This window comes from Pinus tabuliformis, chromosome 3_2, assembly GCF_031772625.1.
Source record: "Pinus tabuliformis cultivar Carrire ecotype Pingquan chromosome 3_2, CPIR1, whole genome shotgun sequence".
Lineage (NCBI taxonomy): Eukaryota > Viridiplantae > Streptophyta > Pinopsida > Pinales > Pinaceae > Pinus > Pinus tabuliformis.
Window position 1 is genome coordinate 1,281,674,508 of NC_142302.1, and position 19,586 is coordinate 1,281,694,093.

Below are 19,586 nucleotides of genomic sequence, written 5' to 3' on the forward strand. Positions count from 1 at the left end.
ATCTTATCGATCTGTTGCTTAAAATAACATAGGCACACCAGCACATGAGTCTGTAATACCTACATTAATTAAACTGAGATCATACATAAGTGATTTTCAGATCAACTCATGAAAAAAACTTCGAAGGGGAAGGATTACTACCAAAAAGGAGATTATGTCTACGCTGAATTGAATGTATTGGAAACCTACATAAAGGCTCTCACAACATGAGCGAAATGGGTTAACAAAAACATCAATCCCAACAAATCCTTAGTTTTCTTTCGTGGATACTCGACTACTCATTTCAGTGGAGGGCAATGAGTCTGAGCCAATATACGATGTGATCTATGCACTTGGTAATCGGGATCCACCTATGCGCCTACTAATCCATACACCATTTCCAGAAAACACAGAACTACAAAAAACTTCAATTTTAAAATGTGATTTCCAACCAAATAAAAACGAATTAGGAAAAACAAAAACATGGGTTTTTTTGGGAACAGGGTCAATTAGATAACTTAAAAATAGTTTTGAGAAATTCGCAATGGTTTGGGAGAATTTTTTAGTTCTTTGGAGCCCCGTTTGGCATGCTGCGTGAGAAAAAACAAATTTCATTAATGAGCAGAGCACTATTTGAACACGGCACACTTGAGGAAGGAAAATTCGATTTGAAAACTAATCATGCAGTGGCATTCAATCCATATGGCGAATCTAAGAGTCCAATTCCATTTAGACTGATGACACCACACCTTCCATCCTCAATGAAAAACGGTCTAATGATGCAATCTTCATTTTTTACTCAACCGGACTTCTCAAGCACACCTGTCAAAGGCCTTTTTGTGCATACAATCACTCTGTTTTCATCCAAGTGCACCAGCTGTGATCTTAGACTTTCTTCCTGGTACTTGGCTACATAAAATATTTTTTCCAATAACTTAAATCAGAAAGTTGATGTCTTGGTTGTCTTTTCGCTACGGAACGCAGCCACATTCTGCAGCTAATCGACTGTTCCGCAGCTACTTTCACGCTTTTGCAGGTTCCAAGTGTCAAGAGGGAAAAATGACTACATGGGTGGCTTGGAAAACATCAGGGCAAGAATTTTGAGGTGTGTGTTATCACTATGTCACCGCATGATCTTCCTGACTTCAGGGAGCAAAATGAAAAATAAAACAAAAGGTTCATAGGTATAAAAATAATAATAATAATAATAAAAATTGAATCAATGAAATGAGTAGATTATTTGCTCACTTTTCTGAAAGGTATTGATTAATTTTGGACTGATGATGAAAATTCATAGCTAACTTTCTGTTCAAGATTTTTTTAGCTACAGAAATTGTACACGTTCTGCAGCTAGAAACCCATTCCGCAACTAAACATCAATTCTGCAGCTGAAGAACCTCACTGTTCAAACCAGTCTAACTTTCTCATACGAAATCAGATTTCGATGATCTAAGTGTCATTGGAAAGATATCGACGAAATCTACATAATGAGAAATCAATCATCAAAGTTTGAAACAGTAAATAATGAAATAAATTGCTGAAAAGAAACAACAGTTAACTTGAGGCACTAATTTCGAAGCAGGTATAAAGTCTTCTGGTTTTCCTTCGTGAACTTGTTTCATTAATACGAATTCTTAGTTTTGTGTGTAAATATCATAACTAGAAAGATTGATCACCTCTCTCTTTTTATAGTCTTAAATTCCATTGCAGAAGAAGTATTAGTTTTTTTTTGCAGGTTCCAGGAGGAAGGACAGATGACTACAAGTGAATAGTGTCTCTCTTAGAGACCAATTTGTTTCATAAGAGGGTGATCAACAACAAAGAAGAAAACATCAATGCATGAGCACATGCTAATGCAAAATCAAATCCAAGCACTTGCAAAACTTTCAGATACTATTGTTTCCATTACATCCATACTTCATAATAAACCATTCACCTCATTTCCCTTCATATTTTCCATTTACATTCACATACACTTTCCATTACTTTTTGTCAACTCCTAACCCACAAATAAAATAAAGAAGCTCAATTACATGCTTATTTCCCATTTCCATTACTACTTTCCATTGTTATCTTCCATTTTCTTTTTTTTCCCCTGGGAAAAAGTCGTAATTTCTATTAAAGTTAAGAAATTACATTTTGCATATGCCGAAGCATTCATATACAGACAGCAGTGCCTAACAAGATCAGTATGTGGTACTATATAAACAAAATTAGAGCAGGTTGTCTCCTCGCAGGGAGCAGTCCAAAATTGTACACTAACAGTGTTCAAAATAGGAGTCCATTGCTCTACGCAGAGAGCCATATATATCAAAGATAAAGTGTTGTATAGTGCTAAATATAGAGAGATATATACAACTATTGACAACAAAAAAACAAGTGAAAATCTGTAAGTGGGCTTTTATAGCCCATTATCCATCCGATCATCAAAGGGTCTATGATAATGCTGATAGAATGACCCTTCGATTTCCTCCTGTATCAACCAATTGTCTCCTTGTCTGTGCGCTGCCTCTTTGGAGAGTTGATCTGCAATGGTATTTTGTTCCCTGTAGATGTGACAACAAGCAAATGATTCAAAGGAAGTAGTCAGTCTCTTTGCCTCATCTAATATATGCCTCAATGAAAATGCATGTCAATGAGATGCATCAGACAGCCAATTGCAAACTATTTTGGAATCACCAAACAGCTGGAGATGTCTGCATTGTTTTTGTATGGCAAAGTGTATGAGATGCTTGGCAGTGCACAGTTCAGCATAGTTATTAGTTCCTCTGCCTAAGTATATTTGAATTTTGTAGCTGTGTGTATCATTGAGATATAGTACTGCTCCTCCCCCACAACCCACCTCTTGTGCAGAACCATCAAAAAAAGCCCATGGTTTGGATTTGTCAATATCCAATTGTTTAATGATGCGAACAGGGCCTATGGTTTCTTCATCAGGTATCATGTTATAATCCGCAATGGTATGAAGAAGGATAGTGGGCCAGTGGGGGGCTCTAAGATTGAAAATAGCCTGATTCCGGGCAATCCAGATTGCCCAGCATGCAAGAAGCGGAATATTAATGGCCTTCCCCGAGTGTTCTTGGTTCCAGTTCTCCCATGCCTCCATTAAGCTATGACCATGCCAATTATTCAGTTGTGGGAGGTGAGAAGTGAGGGCATGCCAAAATTGTAAGGCGATGCTGCAGTTCAAAAATAAGTGTAAAGTGCTTTCTTCCTCCTGGTGACAGAGATGGCATCGGAAGGGTCCATGGAAGGATCTCTTCATAAGATTGGTGCCTGTAGGTACTTTATCGAAGAGTATGTTCCACATGAGCAGTCGAGTACGCGGGGCTGATTTGAGTTTCCATAATGCCCTCCATGTGGGATGGATAATTTGAGGCTTATGAGGCTCCATGAGTTTTAGATAGCCAAGCTTCGGGGTATATGCTCCATGTTTTGCAAAAGCCCAAATGATTTCGTCAGGTCCTTCAGTAAGTCTGATATGAGCTTGTGTGAGTGCATCCGTGTACTCTTCCCATTCATTGTGCCACTGTGCCGGAATATCTAATAATTGTGCGCTGGTCCAGGCCTGATGGAGGAAGGAGGAGTTTGCTTGATCGCCAATATGCATTATGTATATGATACCTCTATCATTAAGATGTCCAATGAGGCCTTCTGAGAGTCTGTGAGTGTTTCCACATCCGACCCATGGGTCCAGTCCTATTCGGACCGCATTACCAGCCTTGATGCGCCAAGTTAATCCTTCTCGTAATAAGGGTAGTGTACCGATGACAGCTTTCCATATGATGGATATGTTATGATTAGTTCCCTGTTGACTGCATATCCAATCCAACACATTCAAGGGCCTGATATACTTTGCATATGCTACCCTGGTCCAAAGTCCATCAGTGGTGAGGAGTTGCCATCCAAGTTTGGCAGCCAGAGCCCTGGAGAAAAGGTCGAGCCTTTTGATACCCCAACCCCCCCAGCGCTTGGGTTTTGCTATAGTGTCCCATTTTACCCAGGCAAAAATTCTGCCTGGCTGGTGGCCCTTCCAAAGAAATTTACTGCATATATGCTGTAATCTGTTGAGTATGCCCTTGGGTATCCATGTGAGAGCCATCCAGTATACTGGAGTGGCTTCAATCACAGCTTTAATAAGTATCAGTCTGCCAGCTCGAGAGAGGTATCGGTGGTACCATACTTGAAGTCTCTTTTCCACCTTGGCTATTAGCCATAACCAATCAGCAATTCTGTATCCATTAGGTTTCAGTCTGAAACCAAGATATTTAATACCTTCTGACAAGGTCAAGTTGATAAAAGGGAATCGCTGATTAGCATAAGCTATTTCATTGATAGAGCAGCCAAAAGTAGTGATGGTGGACTTATTGACATTAATCTTCATACCAGTAGCTTGCTGAAAGAGTAGAAATGAGTTATGGAGTACAGTGGAGTCTCCAACACTGCCATTCAGAAAAATAAGGATATCATCAACAAATAATAGGTGGGTGAGGAATAGGTTGTCTGCAAGTTTGATACCAGATAACTGATGTCTATCCCGTGCAGATGAAATAATTCTACTCAACCCTTCCATAATGAGTAAAAACAGCAGAGGGGAGAGTGGACATCCCTGTCTGAGACCCCTCTCTGAAGTGAAGAAAGAGGTAGCTTCCCCATTTAGTAAAACACTGTAGGATACATCAGTGATACAGCTCATGGTCCATTTGATGAAGTCATAAGGGAAACCCAAGTGAGTGAGCAATAGCCGTATGTATAGCCAATTGGTTCTGTCAAAAGCCTTGGACAGATCCACCTTGAGGATCATTCCTTTTTGTTTCTTAATCTGCAAGGTGTGCATGAGCTCTTGGGCAGTAGCAATGGCCTCATGGATCTGTCTATGATGCAGGAATGAAAATTGTTCAGCGGATATATGATGCGATAGAATGGGCTTAAGACGATTAGCAATGGTCTTAGCTATAATTTTGTAGAGGCAGTTGCAAAGTGATATAGGGCGGAAGTCATCAAAAGTGCTTGGGGCATTCGATTTGGGGATGAGAGCTATGAAAGTGGATTTAATGGCTGAGGATATACGACCTCTCCTTCTGCTGTCTTCGACTATATTCAGGAGATCATTGCCCAAAAGATCAAAAAATGCAAGATAAAATTCAATGGTCCATCCATCTGGACCAGGGCTCTTATCTTTTTTGAACCATTTCAGAGTAGCCTCCAATTCTGCCATAGTCACTTCCTTCTGTAGTTCCTCAGCGTCTTCTTGTTCAATGTATCTGGGGAAGAGCTCAGCCACTCTCATGATTTCCAAGATATTGGCTTCTACAGGAGCCTTGTATATGCCTCTAAAATGCTCTGTAGCCAGTCTGGCCAGATTCCGCTGTGAGGAGACAGTGACCCCTTGATCATTCTTTAATTCCCAAATAGTGTTTATTACTTTGCGGCCATTTGCAAACTTGTGATAAAATTTGGTATTTGCATCTCCTTCGGAGAGCCATATAGCTCTGCTCCTAAGTCTCCAGCTTTCTTCCCTTTCCTTCAGGATTTGAGTGCGCTTTGCAATAAGGGAGGTGTAATTCTCCTTGCTTTCAGGGGAGAGGAAAGTCCCATTTGATGATTCTTCAAATTCTACAATGACCCTTTCAGCCTCCTTTAATGTCAGATTATCCTGAATGCGTTTTTGGTGTGCCCAGTTCTTGGTGATCTGTTTGAGTTCTGTGAGTTTCCTTACGAAGCCCACTGAGATGTCCTCTCCTTCTCTGATGGCATTGGATCGCCAGAAATTATGCACCAATTGTATGTAGGAGGGATCTTGTAACCAAGAGGCATTAAATTTGTAAGGGCTCTTAATCTTATGGGTTAGGTCTTCAGCTTCTAAGAAGATTGGCCGATGATCTGAAATGCCTCCCGATCCAACCCATTGCCGAACTCTGGGGAGATCGTTAACCAGAGATTCCTTGATAAGGAATCTATCCAGTCTTCTTGCAAGGCTTTGGTCTCCACTTCTGTTATTTGACCATGTATATTGGAGCTTAGCAGACGGTATATCTACCCAGTGATGATCCTCTAGTAGGCTGGATATAGTATCAGTGAGGGAATCGACCTGGGCTGAGTGCCCCCATGATTCACTATATCCGAGCGAGAAATTGAAATCTCCTCCAAGTATAATGTTGTCTGCTTGGAATAGCTCTGATTCAAGTAAAGATCTCCAATAATTGGCACGGTCTGCACAAGGGCCATATACATTGATAATCCTGATGTCTCTTACAGCAGAATGAGCACTGATATCGAGTCCTATAAACCCTCTTCCTCCAAAAGTGTTCTTGAACTCCGCAACTCTGTTATTTACCCCAATGGCCATTCCCCCAGATCGTCCGGACGCATCCAATGCATGGAAGGTCCAGGAAGGGAGCCAGACAGAGAGAGTATGGATGAGGGGTTCGGCTTGACAGAGGGTCTCTTGTAGAAATATGAAGTCCATCTGAGATGATAGGAGCAATCTCCTAAGTGCTAGTTTTTTGGCTGTACTAGCAAACCCCCGGCAATTGAAAGAAAGAAACTTCATGAGGGGAAGGGGATGGGCCATTCCTCGCTCTAAGGGCCCGGAAGATAGTCTGCTGTCGCCCCAGGGCGACTTCTTCATCAGCAGTATGCCTTGCCTTGGTAATGCGTGAGGGTCTGCCGCGGGAATTCTTGAGGGACATAGGCATGCTAGTCAGGTCAAGTCCAACTGCATCCGGACCCCTGTCCTTCAGTCGGGGGCGGAGGGAGTAGCGGGGGGGAGACGGTGATGAATTTAATGATAGGGTGGCCAGAGTCGAAGTGATTCTGGATGGAGGAGCCACCGGTGAAGGGAGTGGAAGGGAGCATGTGAGTGTGGAGTGATTGTGAATATTCAGTGGTGGGGATGCAGAGGATGCAGAGGATAAGATAGTATGGATGGATGCAGATGCAATGAATTGTGATGATATGCCCAATGTCATGCATGAAGGAGGAGAAGACGGAGAATAGATAGTAAACTTACCCGATTGCTCCAAGTCCTCTTGATCAGTTGATGGCTGCATATGTGCTGGCGAGGCCGGAGGCGGATCAGAGGGATCCCCAGCAATGTCAGATGGCTCGGTGCTCCGTGGTTCCTCCGCGATCTGAGGGCGATCCTGTTCCCCGGAGGTCTGTGTAGGATGTATCTCAGAGGGTTTGTCCTGTTTCTGTGGGATTTCTTCCTCCGAGCCATTCGATACTGATTTCTTGAGGAGTGGGCAATCTCTGTATAGGTGGCCTACTTGGTGGCATCTGCGACACCTGTATGGGACGCCTTCATAATCTATGATTTGCTTGCGCTCAGTATCCCTCCACTGTATGGTAATATATTCCAGCAGTCCGCCTCTCGTGTCCAGGTTGATGAGTATCCTGGCATAGGCCATCATACCTGTCTGCTAATAGGATTTGTCATAGCCCATATATCCGCCAATGGCATTACCAATCCTCTTGAAGATGTCTTCTGACCAGTACTGGAGTGGAAGCCCTGGAAGTCGAATCCATACCGGTCCGATGCCAATCTGCTCCGTCTCAGGGTCAAATAGAGGAGTCCATCTCTTCAGTAACACCGGGCATGGTCAAAATGCCAATAAGATGATAGAACCCAGTTGGTGTGATCAGCACGCGCGAAACGTAGAGTGAACCAGCCCCGCACGAAGGTCTGCACAAAAGGGATATCCACCAAATGGTGGCCCCAAACTTCCGCTGCCCATTGCTCCAAACGTGCTGCCGAGTAACTTCGGCCCCTGATGCGTCCGACCAAAACACGATCAGCAAAATCCATGGCCTCACCCCAGCGAATGTCTTCTTCCAATCTGAGAAATACGTCCTCCTCCTTTGATTTGAAGCACTTGTATTTCCGTTTAGGGCCCCGAGGGGGGGGATTGCGATGGGGGTGACCAGAAGGTGGGGGGTTTGCTTGCTGCGATGCCGGGATTCGGGGTGAATGAGAGGGGCCGTGAAATCCTGAAGACGATGGGAGGCCTGTGAGCGGAGGTACGGCGGTGAAACTGCCGGAAGTGTGCCCGATGGAGACAGGGATGCCGATAGAGGGACCAGGGAGAGAGGGGTTTTGATAATGGAGGGGTAAAGAGCCTGTGACCAGAGGAAGTGAACCAGGGTTAGGGTTAATGCAGCTTGAAACAAACCCTAGGGTTGCCGGAGAGTGCGGGGGCGTGGAAAGAGCAGGCCAAGTCGGCGGGTCGTCCGGGAGGACAACAGGGGTATGCGAATGCGGTTCACTAAACGGAAACGGCGGAAATTGTTCAGGTAAGTCCGAGCTGTACATACCTCCGGATGTATCAAGTGGGGTGCGCCAGATGGAGACCCCTTCCAATGGGTCCGCGGAGTAATCGACGGCCTCAATATCCTCCATTGCCAGCTGCTCCTAGGATCTGCAGACACCTCGGAACGGAGAGTAAAACCGGGAGAAAACGACAGTTGCAATATGGAAAAACGGTCCGTGCAGCTGTTGGTGTTCCGTCACAGGGCTCGCCGTTAGTCACGGTTCGGTGCTCAGTTCTCCGAGAAGTTACCAGCAGGTAAAAACTGCAGTCCGCAGTTAGGGTGAGGACTGTAACAGAGATAGACGGACGCGGAGACGGAGGGTTCGTGCATTGACTGCAGAACCCGAAACCCTAACCAAAGCCCTTTCGAACCCTAGATCGCCTGGTCTCCATCCGTTAAGTGTTCGTTATCTTCCATTTTCATTTCCCTTTTCCTATCATTTTCATTTCACAAATAAACCCTGCTTCAATGCAAATTATTGAGTCCATAGTCCTTTGAGTCTAAATTCCTTGCAAAAACACCTTGAGGCTTGCATGCCTTAATGGCAAGTCCTCATGCCGACGAACAATGGGAATACATTAATGTCCCTTGTTCATCGGATCTTCTAGGTGACTCGACATCGGCAAATTTATTCGTACCTAGCAAGATGTGTTTGGGCATCTTGACTCTCATTGTCATCAATGGTGAGAGTTCTCATGTTGACTAGTGGCATTCATTAATGGACACTAATCAACAATTTCCTACTATGTTCGACATCAAAACATCTATTCACATAGTAGGAATTGTGCCAATGAGTTTTGAAGACATGAAGACTATTATTTTCAGCATTTTGGAGTAGATTCAGCAAGTTTTAGTAGAAGCAATAAAAAGTCATCTTGACTCTTTTATCCATGACTCTTTTTGTCCAGCCACTTGAATAATATTATGATCATAATTTTGTAGCCACCACACATACAACTCATCCATTTCCAAAGGGCAAGTTAAGGTACGCCATTTTCTAACTTTTTACCATAAAATTCCATAAAACGTTAGAATGATAATTGTTGGAAAAGCATTTCTCTTCCTCATTTCATAAAATTTCTAATACCATCAATTGGGGGGGAAATACATTCATATTCATATCTTGCCATGTTCATATAATATTCAGAAGCCCACATACTTCCAAAATATATTAACTATTACATTATTATTATGAGCATATAATGGCTTTTCAAAAGTGCTTAAAGGATAATTGGATACAAACAATGGTTGTCACACAAGAACCAACCATGATGCAATCCAATAAAGATATACTTTTCAACAATAATTAAATTATGATTATGCAAAGTTCAAAGATCAAAAATTGAATGCAACAACAAAATATGATTGTAACACAAGAACCAACCATGTTGCAATTCAAGTAAAACACTTTGCAGAAATATGAAGTTATCAAATGATATCATGCAAAGTTAAGCCAAAGCTCAAAGATCAAAAGAATTAATGTAATATATATTGCATGAGGACATGCAATAGCTTCAGTTGGGGGGTATGTTGGGCCTTTAAATTGTCATTCACTTCCATTACACTTTCACTATCATGTTCATTATATCACCTCCATTTCACCTTCATTTCACTACCATGTCACTACATCCATCTCACTTTCATCATTATTGGGTCACATTTATGTTTTTCCAAACTTTATTAATTCTTAGCATTTTTAAGTGAATTTGTGGTTAAAAATTAGAAAATAATGTGCATATGCTTATACCTAACAAGTGGGATGAGATTGTTGACATGTGTAGGTCAAAAGGAAGCTTCTAGAAGACCTTTATGTGGCATCCTAAGGCCAAATTCGAATTTGAGTGGAAAGGATCATGGGATCATGAGGATATGTGTCACATTTCCTATTTGTATTGAAACTCTAAGAAGACATGTGTCTTATCATTTCCTATTTTGATTATAACTCTAGAGGTATAGGGAGAGATTCATGGACTCTCATTAATGAGATGACTTCTCATATTTTTGTATAAATAGGAGATCTCTCTCCTTCATTTGGAAGCTTTGTAAACTTTGTTAGCTCAACTTGTTGTACTTTGTAATTTTGAAGAATTTGAATAAAGATTTGAAGTTCCCAACATGGAAGGAGATGTGAAATAGGAGATGTCATGGAGCATATTAGAATGTAAGATAGAGTAGATTTTATTTTGTAGTTTTGCTTTGATTTCATTCAAATATGTCATTTTATTTTTATGATTCTTTTCAAGTTTAATAGTTTAGATTTCCCATTCATGCAATTTTAATTCATGCAAGTGCGTTCAATCGGTTGATTGTAGATTTATCTAACTGTGTAATCTATTCTTAGCAAAATAGTCCAAGAAAGTAGTCCTCCTGTTTTCTAGTTGGTGCTTGGAGCATTAGAGCACACAATAGATTTGATGTTAGTTCAATAACTCATGTTGTAAGTAAATATTTTCGAAACTCCTTTCAGTTGATGGTTCATCTTAAGACTAAGTGGTGAAGTATTTCATTTATGAATGAGTCTTTCTCTGCATTTTTTATGTTTACCTTTTCTTAGAACAATGAAGTATGGAGTTCCTCAAAATGTTGTCACAAGGAGATAGTCCTCCCAAAATTGTATAGTAGAGTGATAAAGCACTTCATTTAGCTGTTATAGTAGATTAGTTGCAATTTCATTTTCAGTTTTAGTCTTTCATTTAAATTTCATTTTCAGTTTTAGAACAATGAAGTATTGAATCCCTCAAAATACTATCACAAGGAGGTCGTTCTCCCAAAATTGTATAGTAGAGTGACAAAACACTTCATTTAGTTACACGTTTTGTATTTGCTTTCCATTTCAAATAGCATTATCATTTTTGCTTTCATTTCATAGACATTTTTCCGGCTTAGATTAATCTAACTATTCAAAGTTTTGATTTGTTCATTTCCTTTTCTCCCTTCTTTAGAAATTATATTTTAACATTAAAAGAGATTTAGTTGTCCATTAACATTTAGAGATTTCATTTAGAAGCATAACTTTTCTTTCTTAGATTAATTTCCTTAAGCATGAGAAACAAAACCCCCAAAAGCAACATAAACTATAAAACAACGAAGTAAGAAAAAGGTTAACTAAGCACATATAGTGCACCACACTTCATCAGTTTACGATACCCGAATTGATAATTTATGTAGAGCAATTTAGGACACTAAATTGACTAGACAGGTTTTAATCCCCAATACAAAAGGCAACCTTTGCAGATTTTGCAGAAGGAAAGAAAGGACCAAGATCAAGTCCAAGCGCCACTCTACTTAGAGGCAGATCTTGGTGAAGCATCAGAAGAATATTATAACTATAATGATGATCATATTTCCACATTGTATGCAGGGGGCAAAGATGAAATAGGTGTTGAAGAAGAATATACTGAATCAGATGTCACTTTTGGTGAAAATGAAATTGATGAGTATTAGAAGCAGTTTACTGATTTTATGCAGGCAGAATTGCACAAGTATGATTTGAGATCAAGAAAAAGATCTAGAATTCAGGAAAATGAAGGTGAGCAGTAGGTTTCTACTCCCTTACAAAAGGTGACTCCACAAGAGGCACAGCCTACAAAACAGCTGAATAAAGGAAAGCAGCAGCAGAGTGTAAATAACAAGACTCAGATGCATTAAGGTGAGTCTTCTCAAGATAAAATTGATAAAATTCCCTTAGAACTAATTGTTTCCATTCCAAAAGAAATTCCAATTATGAGGAGAAGTGAAGAAGAAACAGAAAGGAATGCAAGACAGCTCCATGCATTTAGTCTCACTAAAGAATTGGAGAAAATAAAAATTCAGGTACCTCTCACAGAGTTGGTCAAGACACCAGCTTACAAAAAGGAAATTGTTGAGTTTATCAACTTGTCTCAAAATGTAAATGTGAATGATACTATGAATCTACAAGAAGATAAACCTGAAGTTGTTTTTGGCCCACATGTTGAGGAGGTAGATTCTTCAACCCCCCCTTTCTACATTTCTTTATTGATTCATGACTTCATCTTTCATAACTGTATGCTCGACTCTAGAGCTTCGCATAACCTCATGCCACTGTCAGTGATGAAACAACTAAATTTACAAATCACTAAGACCTACAGAGACCTATATTCCTTCGATTCAAATAAGGTCAAGTGTCTTGGTGTCATTAAGGATATGGTGGTGTCATTAGCCCAGATCCCAACCAGAAGCTTAGTAATGGATGTAGTAGTAGCAGATATCCCTGCTAGGTTTGGAATGCTGCTATCTAGATCATGGGGGGCTAAATTGGGGGGAGTTCTGAAGTTGGACTTTACTTATGCTATTATACTGGTTTTTGGTGGGGAAGAGAGAAGGTTGTATAGAGAAACAAGGTTTGTTAAGACAATTACAAAGAATGGAGCAAGTAATTCACCTGTGTATAGCTAAGAAAAAGATGATTTCTCTTGTTTTATGTTGCATGATAATGTAGAACTTGCTGAAGATAATCAGAGGCAACTCACTTCAGCATGTGTAAATACAGAGCTACAAACAGAAGGTGTATGGAAGTGCTTCTTTGATGGTGCCTACTCTAAGGAGGGCACAGGTGCTAGTTTCCTGTTGATTACACCCAGAGGTAACATAATGCCATTTTCTTTTTAATTAGAATTTGAAGCAATTAACAACGTGGCAAAGTATGAATCCTTAATCATTGCTCTTCAGACAACAAAACAAATGGGGGTTTAGTCCTTCTCTATTTTTGGAGATTCATAATTGATTATAAAGCATACAAAATTCACTATCAAACAAAACACCCTAGACTCAAGGCATATAGAAATGAAGTTTGGGATTTAGTTGAGAATTTCTTTGATGCTTTCAATATACAATTCGTTCCAAGAGATGGGAACAAGTTAGAAGACTCATTGGTTGTTGTAGCCAGCACTTTAAGAGCTCCTATAAATCCAAGACTGAGGTATGAGGTCGAAATGAAGTATAGACCATTTGTTCCAAATAACATAAAGCACTAGCAGGTTTTCGAGGATGACCAGCAAATCAAAGTGTTCTTAACGATGATTAAAGACTTTCAAGGCACCGAAATTGATCAAGATGGGGATGAAGTAACAAAAAATGCATAAGTAAGTGATTATAAAATGTCCATAGCTAATCATAAGATCATTCAATTGAAGGATAATGTTTTACCAAAAGTTCTTGTCCCTCTTGAAAGACTTTTTAGTTCTAATGATGTAGTTGTTGGTTCAGAAAAAGTTTCTCGGGATGAACAGGTCCAAGATTGCAACATTGAGACCCAGAATGAGCCCAAATTGTTTAAGGGAGTTCCATTTAATTATAAAGAAAGGTATATTGAGCTTTTTAAGAAGTACACTGATGTTTTTGCTTGGTCATATGAGGATCTCAAGACATATGATGTGAACATAATTCAACACAAGATTCCCTTGAAAGAAGGGATTAAACCATTTAAGCAAAAACTCAGGCAGATCAATCCTTTGCTTTTGCCATTAATTGAAAAAGAAGTTAAGAAGCTTTTTGATGCCAAGATAATAGTTCCACTCCGATACTCTAATTGGGTGGCCAATTTAGTATCGGTAAGGAAGAAAAATGGTGAAATAAGGTTATGTGTGGATTTTAGGAATTTGAACAGAGCCTCCTTAAAGGATAACTATCCATTACCTAAAATGGATCATGTGTTGCAAAAGGTAACTGGATCATTCAGAATGTCAATGGTTGATGGTTTCTCTAGGTATAATCAAGTGGTTGTTGATAAGGAGGATCAAAAGAAGACTGCGTTTACAACCCCTTGGGGGACCTTCATGTATGCTCAGATGCCCTTTGGGCTGATGAATGCAGGTGCAACATTCCAAAGATCTATGGACATTGCATTTGTGGGTGATAAGTTTGTGGTGATATACTTGGATGATATCACAGTTTTCTCCAAGTCAGATGAGGAGCATTTGGAACATCTGAAAAAGACTTTTGAGAAGTGCAGGAAATATGGCCTATCTTTGAATCCCAAGAAATCTATTTTTGCTCTAGAAGAAGGCAAGTTGTTGGGAAACATTGTTTCAAGAGATGGAATAAAAATAGATCCAGCAAGGGTATAGGCTGAACAAAATATACCTATCCCCAGAAGTAAGAAAGATATTCAATTTTTTTGTGAAAAATAAATTTTCTAAGGAGATTTGTGTCTAATTATGCTGAGATTGTGAAAGATATTACTAATATGCTGAAAAAGGAGAATGAAGTACATTGGACTAAAGAGGCTAAGGAGTCATTTTCTAGAATCAAAGAAGCATTACAAGCAGCTCCAGTTTTGATTAGTCCTGATTATCAAAAGCCCTTTCAAATATTCTCATTTGCATCACCTAGTTCAATAGTTGTTGTTTTGCTACAGAAAAATGATGAAGGTAAAGAGCAGTTAGTCACTTTCTTTAGTAAGGTACTCAAGGATGCTGAACTCAAATAAAATATTATTGAAAAGAAGGTGTACACCTTGGTGAAGGCCCTAAAATCTTCAGGACTTATGTGTTACAGTCACAAATTATTGCTTATGTGCCAAATGCTGCAGTGAAGGATGTCCTAGTCCAGAGTGATGTGGAGGGTAAAAGAGGAAAATGGATAACTAAGATCCAAGAATATGACCTAGACATAAAGCCAACCAAACTAGTGAAAGGACAAGGGTTGGCAAAGATGTTGGCTAAGTCAAACTTTCAGGCTTTGGGAATCAATTTATTAACACCTGTAAATGAAGAGACAAGTAAAGAGAATGAAGATAAATCAAAGCTAGGTATGAGGATCCAATACAAATTTTTATGCTCAGATTGGTATAAGCACATAGTTCACTATTTATGTTTTCTTTCTTGCCCTCATTCATTTGATAGAGCAAGATATAGAGCATTAAAAATCAAGGCACAACCATATGTGATTGTAGAGGGTAGATTGTATTGGAAAGATCCTGCTGGAATTTTGCTGTTATGTTTGACAGAAGATGAGTCTACAGAGATAATTAAGGATTATCATGAAAGATTGTGTGGTGGCCATTACAATTGGAAGGTCACTACACACAAAATTCTCCAAGCGGGCTTTTATTTCCCTACGTTATTTAGTGATATCTATATATATATATATATATATATATATATATATATATATATATATATATATATATATATATATATAGGTTTGTCAGAGGTTGTCAAAAGTGTCAGTTTTTCGCTGAGAAGAAGTTGGCCCCTTTGCCATTGATTCTAGTCTTCATAGAAGAACCATTCAAACAATGGGGGCTAGACTTTGTTGGAGAGATTAATCCACCTTCAAGTGGACAGTATAAATGGATTCTTACAACAACTGATTATTTCACCAAGTGGGTAGAAGCTATACCTACTAGAAAGGCAAATGACCATGTGGTGATGAAGTTTTTAGAAGAAAACATTTTTAGCAGATTTGGGTGCCCTATTAAAATCAAAACTGATAATGCTCAAGTGTTCAGTTCAATCAGTTTTGTTGCTTTTTGTCAGAAATATAATGTTATTCTATCTCATTCAATAACTTATCAGCCCCAAGGGAATGGATTGGCTGAATCCACCAACAAAACATTGGTGAAAATTATAAAAAACCCATTGCAAAGAATCAGAAGGACTGGGATTTAAAATTGAAGTTTTCTCTTTGGGCTGTCCGAGTGACTACAAAAAGGTCTGCATGCAAATCACCTTTTGAGCTAGTGTATGGAACGCAAGCTATGTTTCCTAGTCATCTTGTGAAGCCTGAGATTGCAATGATTCAGGAGGCAAAATAAGAACCTAATGCTTTAGTGAGAAGGATGCATAAGGTAATGGAGTTGAATGAAAGCAAAGATAAGGTAAGAGATAATTTGACTATATATCAATAAAAAATGAAGGGTATTTTTGATAGAAAAGCTAAAGAAATTGATTTTAAAGCTGGAGACCTGGTGCTAAGGTGGGATACCAGGAGAGAAGACAAGGGCAAACATGGGAAGTTTGACCCTCTCTAGTATGGACCATTCAGGATTATAGAGGTAAGGGCAAATAATACATTTCTCCTGGAGAACCTTGATGGTGAAACTTTACAACTACCTGTCAATGGGAAGTACCTCAAACATTATTTCCAGTTCTGAGTCACGTACACCTTGTCATTGTAAATACCAGAGTGAATTCGTTGTACATTTTCCATAGAATTGAATTTGACGAAGAAATACATGACTCCATGCCGGAGGTGAAGGCATTGATCTACTGTTCTTAGTGCTTTTGTGGCAAAAGAACTATCCCCATGTGGAGCCAGGTGTTGTATCCTACACTGCATTTAAATTTTCAATATTATTCAAAAGCCAAAAAATAAAATATCATGTCTAAGTTTTGAAAAAGCAAAAGAAAGTTTAAAATTTTGAAATATTATTTTAAATTGCATTGACGACGACATTGAAGGCATTAAGAAGGTGGGCTTGACCCATCTACTAAAGCCCGAGCATTTCCGCTAAGCGCGATCAAGTGTCGGTAAAGAAGATAAGTAAAAGGCTCTAGCGAGGAACAACTAGCACATGTTATAATCCATGGCTCAACCTGCGCAGTTGACCCTGACGTTATCATAGGTGACGGAGATCGATGATCCGTGATCACTATGGAGGTTCAACCTTGATCAACATCTCATACACCCCCTACCCCTGCAGTGGGCCACCACTCATTGTCTCGCTCCACCATGTCATGCTCCGCTCCCATTCATTTATGTCCAGCTCACCCACTGTACCATCACCTCATCCCTGTCACTTCATTAATTCGTTACACGTTCCATTCCCCCCCCGGTTTTGCTTTTCATTTATAAAAAATAAATAAAACCCTGTTGCATTAGTCACTTGTTTTCGGTACGAGCAGCTCCAATGTATAAAGTCTCACCTCCAGTTTAGCATTCCAAGTCAGCAATTTTCATTCTCAGACGCCATGGCCAAACAAGTAAGTTCCTATTCTGTCATGCATACCCCGCTAATGGACGTCGAGCATGATATTTTTGATACTTTCTGCACGATTAAGCGTCTCCCTCTGTATCAAGAAGTTATTCTGAATCACAAGAAGTCCCCTGTATTTGTGGCAATGGTTAGGTCAGGTGTCTTAGCATCTTTTGTCCCAAAAACCCACTTGTTTCCAGAATTCATTCAGTGGTTAGCCTCGTTTATGTACCTTAAGCAATGTTTTGTGATGAATCAGTTAGGGGAAAGTGTCTTCCAGGTAACCTCTCAGTTAATTCACTAGGGTTTTAATTACCCTGTCTCTAAAACTTATGTCACTTTTACTAAAGAGTATTTGGTCTCGTATTATGACAACCTATCATCCTAGGAGTCCTCTTATGTTGTATCCTTCTTAGCTCCTAAATCTGGACAATTCTCTCCAGATGAAAAATTGCTTTCTTTAAATATCTTTGCAGTGGATATAAGACCAATTTTGCAGGTGATTTCTAAGATTCTAGGGAAGGAAGACTCCAGACAGGTTGATAAAGCAGTTTTGGGATTTTTCACTATGATGATGAAACCATGAGTGATATTAGATATTCCAGCATTTTGGGTGGACACCATTAATACTCAATTCATGACTCTATCACTTACTGGTTCATTCAAATTTCCTTCAGTTGTCACTTATTTGTTTTTGTACCAGAACATTGAGCATTTTACAAGTTTGGGGTTAAATATTGTAGACATAAATAAAAAGAAATAGTTAGTGGTGTTCTGGACAGACCTGGTAAGGGGTGATCCAAAAGATGGTGACCTGTTTGAATTTACTTCTTCATTTCTTCCAGTGGCCTACAAGATTTTGAATGGGACCTTGCCACCAACATTTCTTCCCAAAGCTCAAGAATTTATTCAATTGAGCAAGGATGTAAGATGTGGAGACTGGTTTGTATTTGAAGAGCATGCAGAAATTAGGCTTTATGGAGCCTCAGTCAAACCATATAGGTTACCAAAATTTGTGCCAATGAGACTCTTTGCTCTTGAGTTTATCAAACAAAGCCTAAACGTGGATCAAGTTCATTTTGTCCCCAAGAAAAAGGGGTTATCTCTTTAAATTTCCCATAGCAATGGGACCCTTTATTATGAACACTAGACAAGTTGCTCAAGAGGTTGAGAAATTATTGGGTGATATGTGTCTTTTACAGGTTGTTGAGTGGGCATATGATCCTCATCAGATCATTTCTAAAAGAAGGTTAGAAAATGGATATTCAGCATTTGTGCATGAAAATAGGCCAGAAATTGAGAAAATGGCAAATGGAGGTCCACAGAACACCAAAGGAGCAGAGATTGAAACCCCAAGTATTTCAGAAAAAGGTTCAAAAAGGGCCAGAGAGGAAGTTATTGATCCTAATGAAGAAGAGTCAGAAACAGCAAAGAGAGCCAAACTATTGGATGCAATGTCTTCAGCACAACCTGGTTTAATAATCCAATTAGGAGAAACAGAGGGTGTGCCAGCTTCTCCATCCTCCAGTGAACCTGTTCATGATCAAGTTCCTCTTATTCAAAGCATGTTTGCCCAGATAGCTAAGAAAAACTAGAAAATAAAGTTAAACATGGAGGCTCAGGCTGAGTCTCAAATTATTTCCGAGCAAACCAAGTTACTGTCTGCTATGGACTTAGAAAAGGGTCAGCTTAAAATTGCATTCTCTCATCCCACAGAGATGTCAGTTGGGTCCACTAGTAACTTTAAAACTGTCAATTTGATAGTTGATACTTAGAAACTTCTTGTGCTTGACAAAATCAATTTGCACATGTAGACTGGGCAATTGATTGTCAATGATTTACATAAGACAAATGCAGCTACTATTAAAGCAGATAAAATGTTACATAAAGTGATCAAGCAATTAAAGTTGGAGAAAGCCAATTCCAAAGCTCTAAATGCCCAGGTGGATGAATTAAAGAAGATTATTGTAAAGATAGGAGTCAATCCTGATGATCAACCTGCAATACAAAAATTATTGCAATCTGCTAAGTCAGAGATTGGAATCTTAAAAAAGAAGTTGAATCTTCCTACAGGTGAGCATCCTATTGCTGCAGGGATAGCTGAAGTTGAGAATGAAAAGGAGAAGCTTTTACAGGATGTATTGCAGAAAACTGAAGAGGTTTCTTTGCTTAAAAAATCATTGGCCAAGTTGTAGAAACAAGTAGATACTCATGTCTATACAATAGTGATGACAGCCAATACAGAGGATCTAGTGGCATAGATATTGCAATTGGGGATAGAGTTAAAGATGGTTGAGCATGATTTGCAAAAAGCACAGAAGGACATGGAGACAGCTTGTAAACTCTTAAAAATGAG

At 39.5% G+C, this 19,586-nt stretch overlaps 1 protein-coding gene across 1 annotated transcript; it reads right to left on the reverse strand.

The window, feature by feature from the left end:
• Positions 1-2,611: 2,611 nt before the first annotated feature.
• On the reverse strand, positions 2,612-6,328 carry LOC149185420 (uncharacterized). Its single transcript, XM_089415655.1, has 2 exons — positions 5,169-6,328; positions 2,612-4,421 (listed from the first exon to the last, which is right to left on the reverse strand). The coding sequence occupies exons 1-2, from the start codon at positions 6,326-6,328 to the stop codon at positions 2,612-2,614; spliced, it is 2,970 nt and encodes a 989-aa protein (XP_089271781.1).
• Between the last annotated feature and the right edge of the window lie 13,258 nt (positions 6,329-19,586).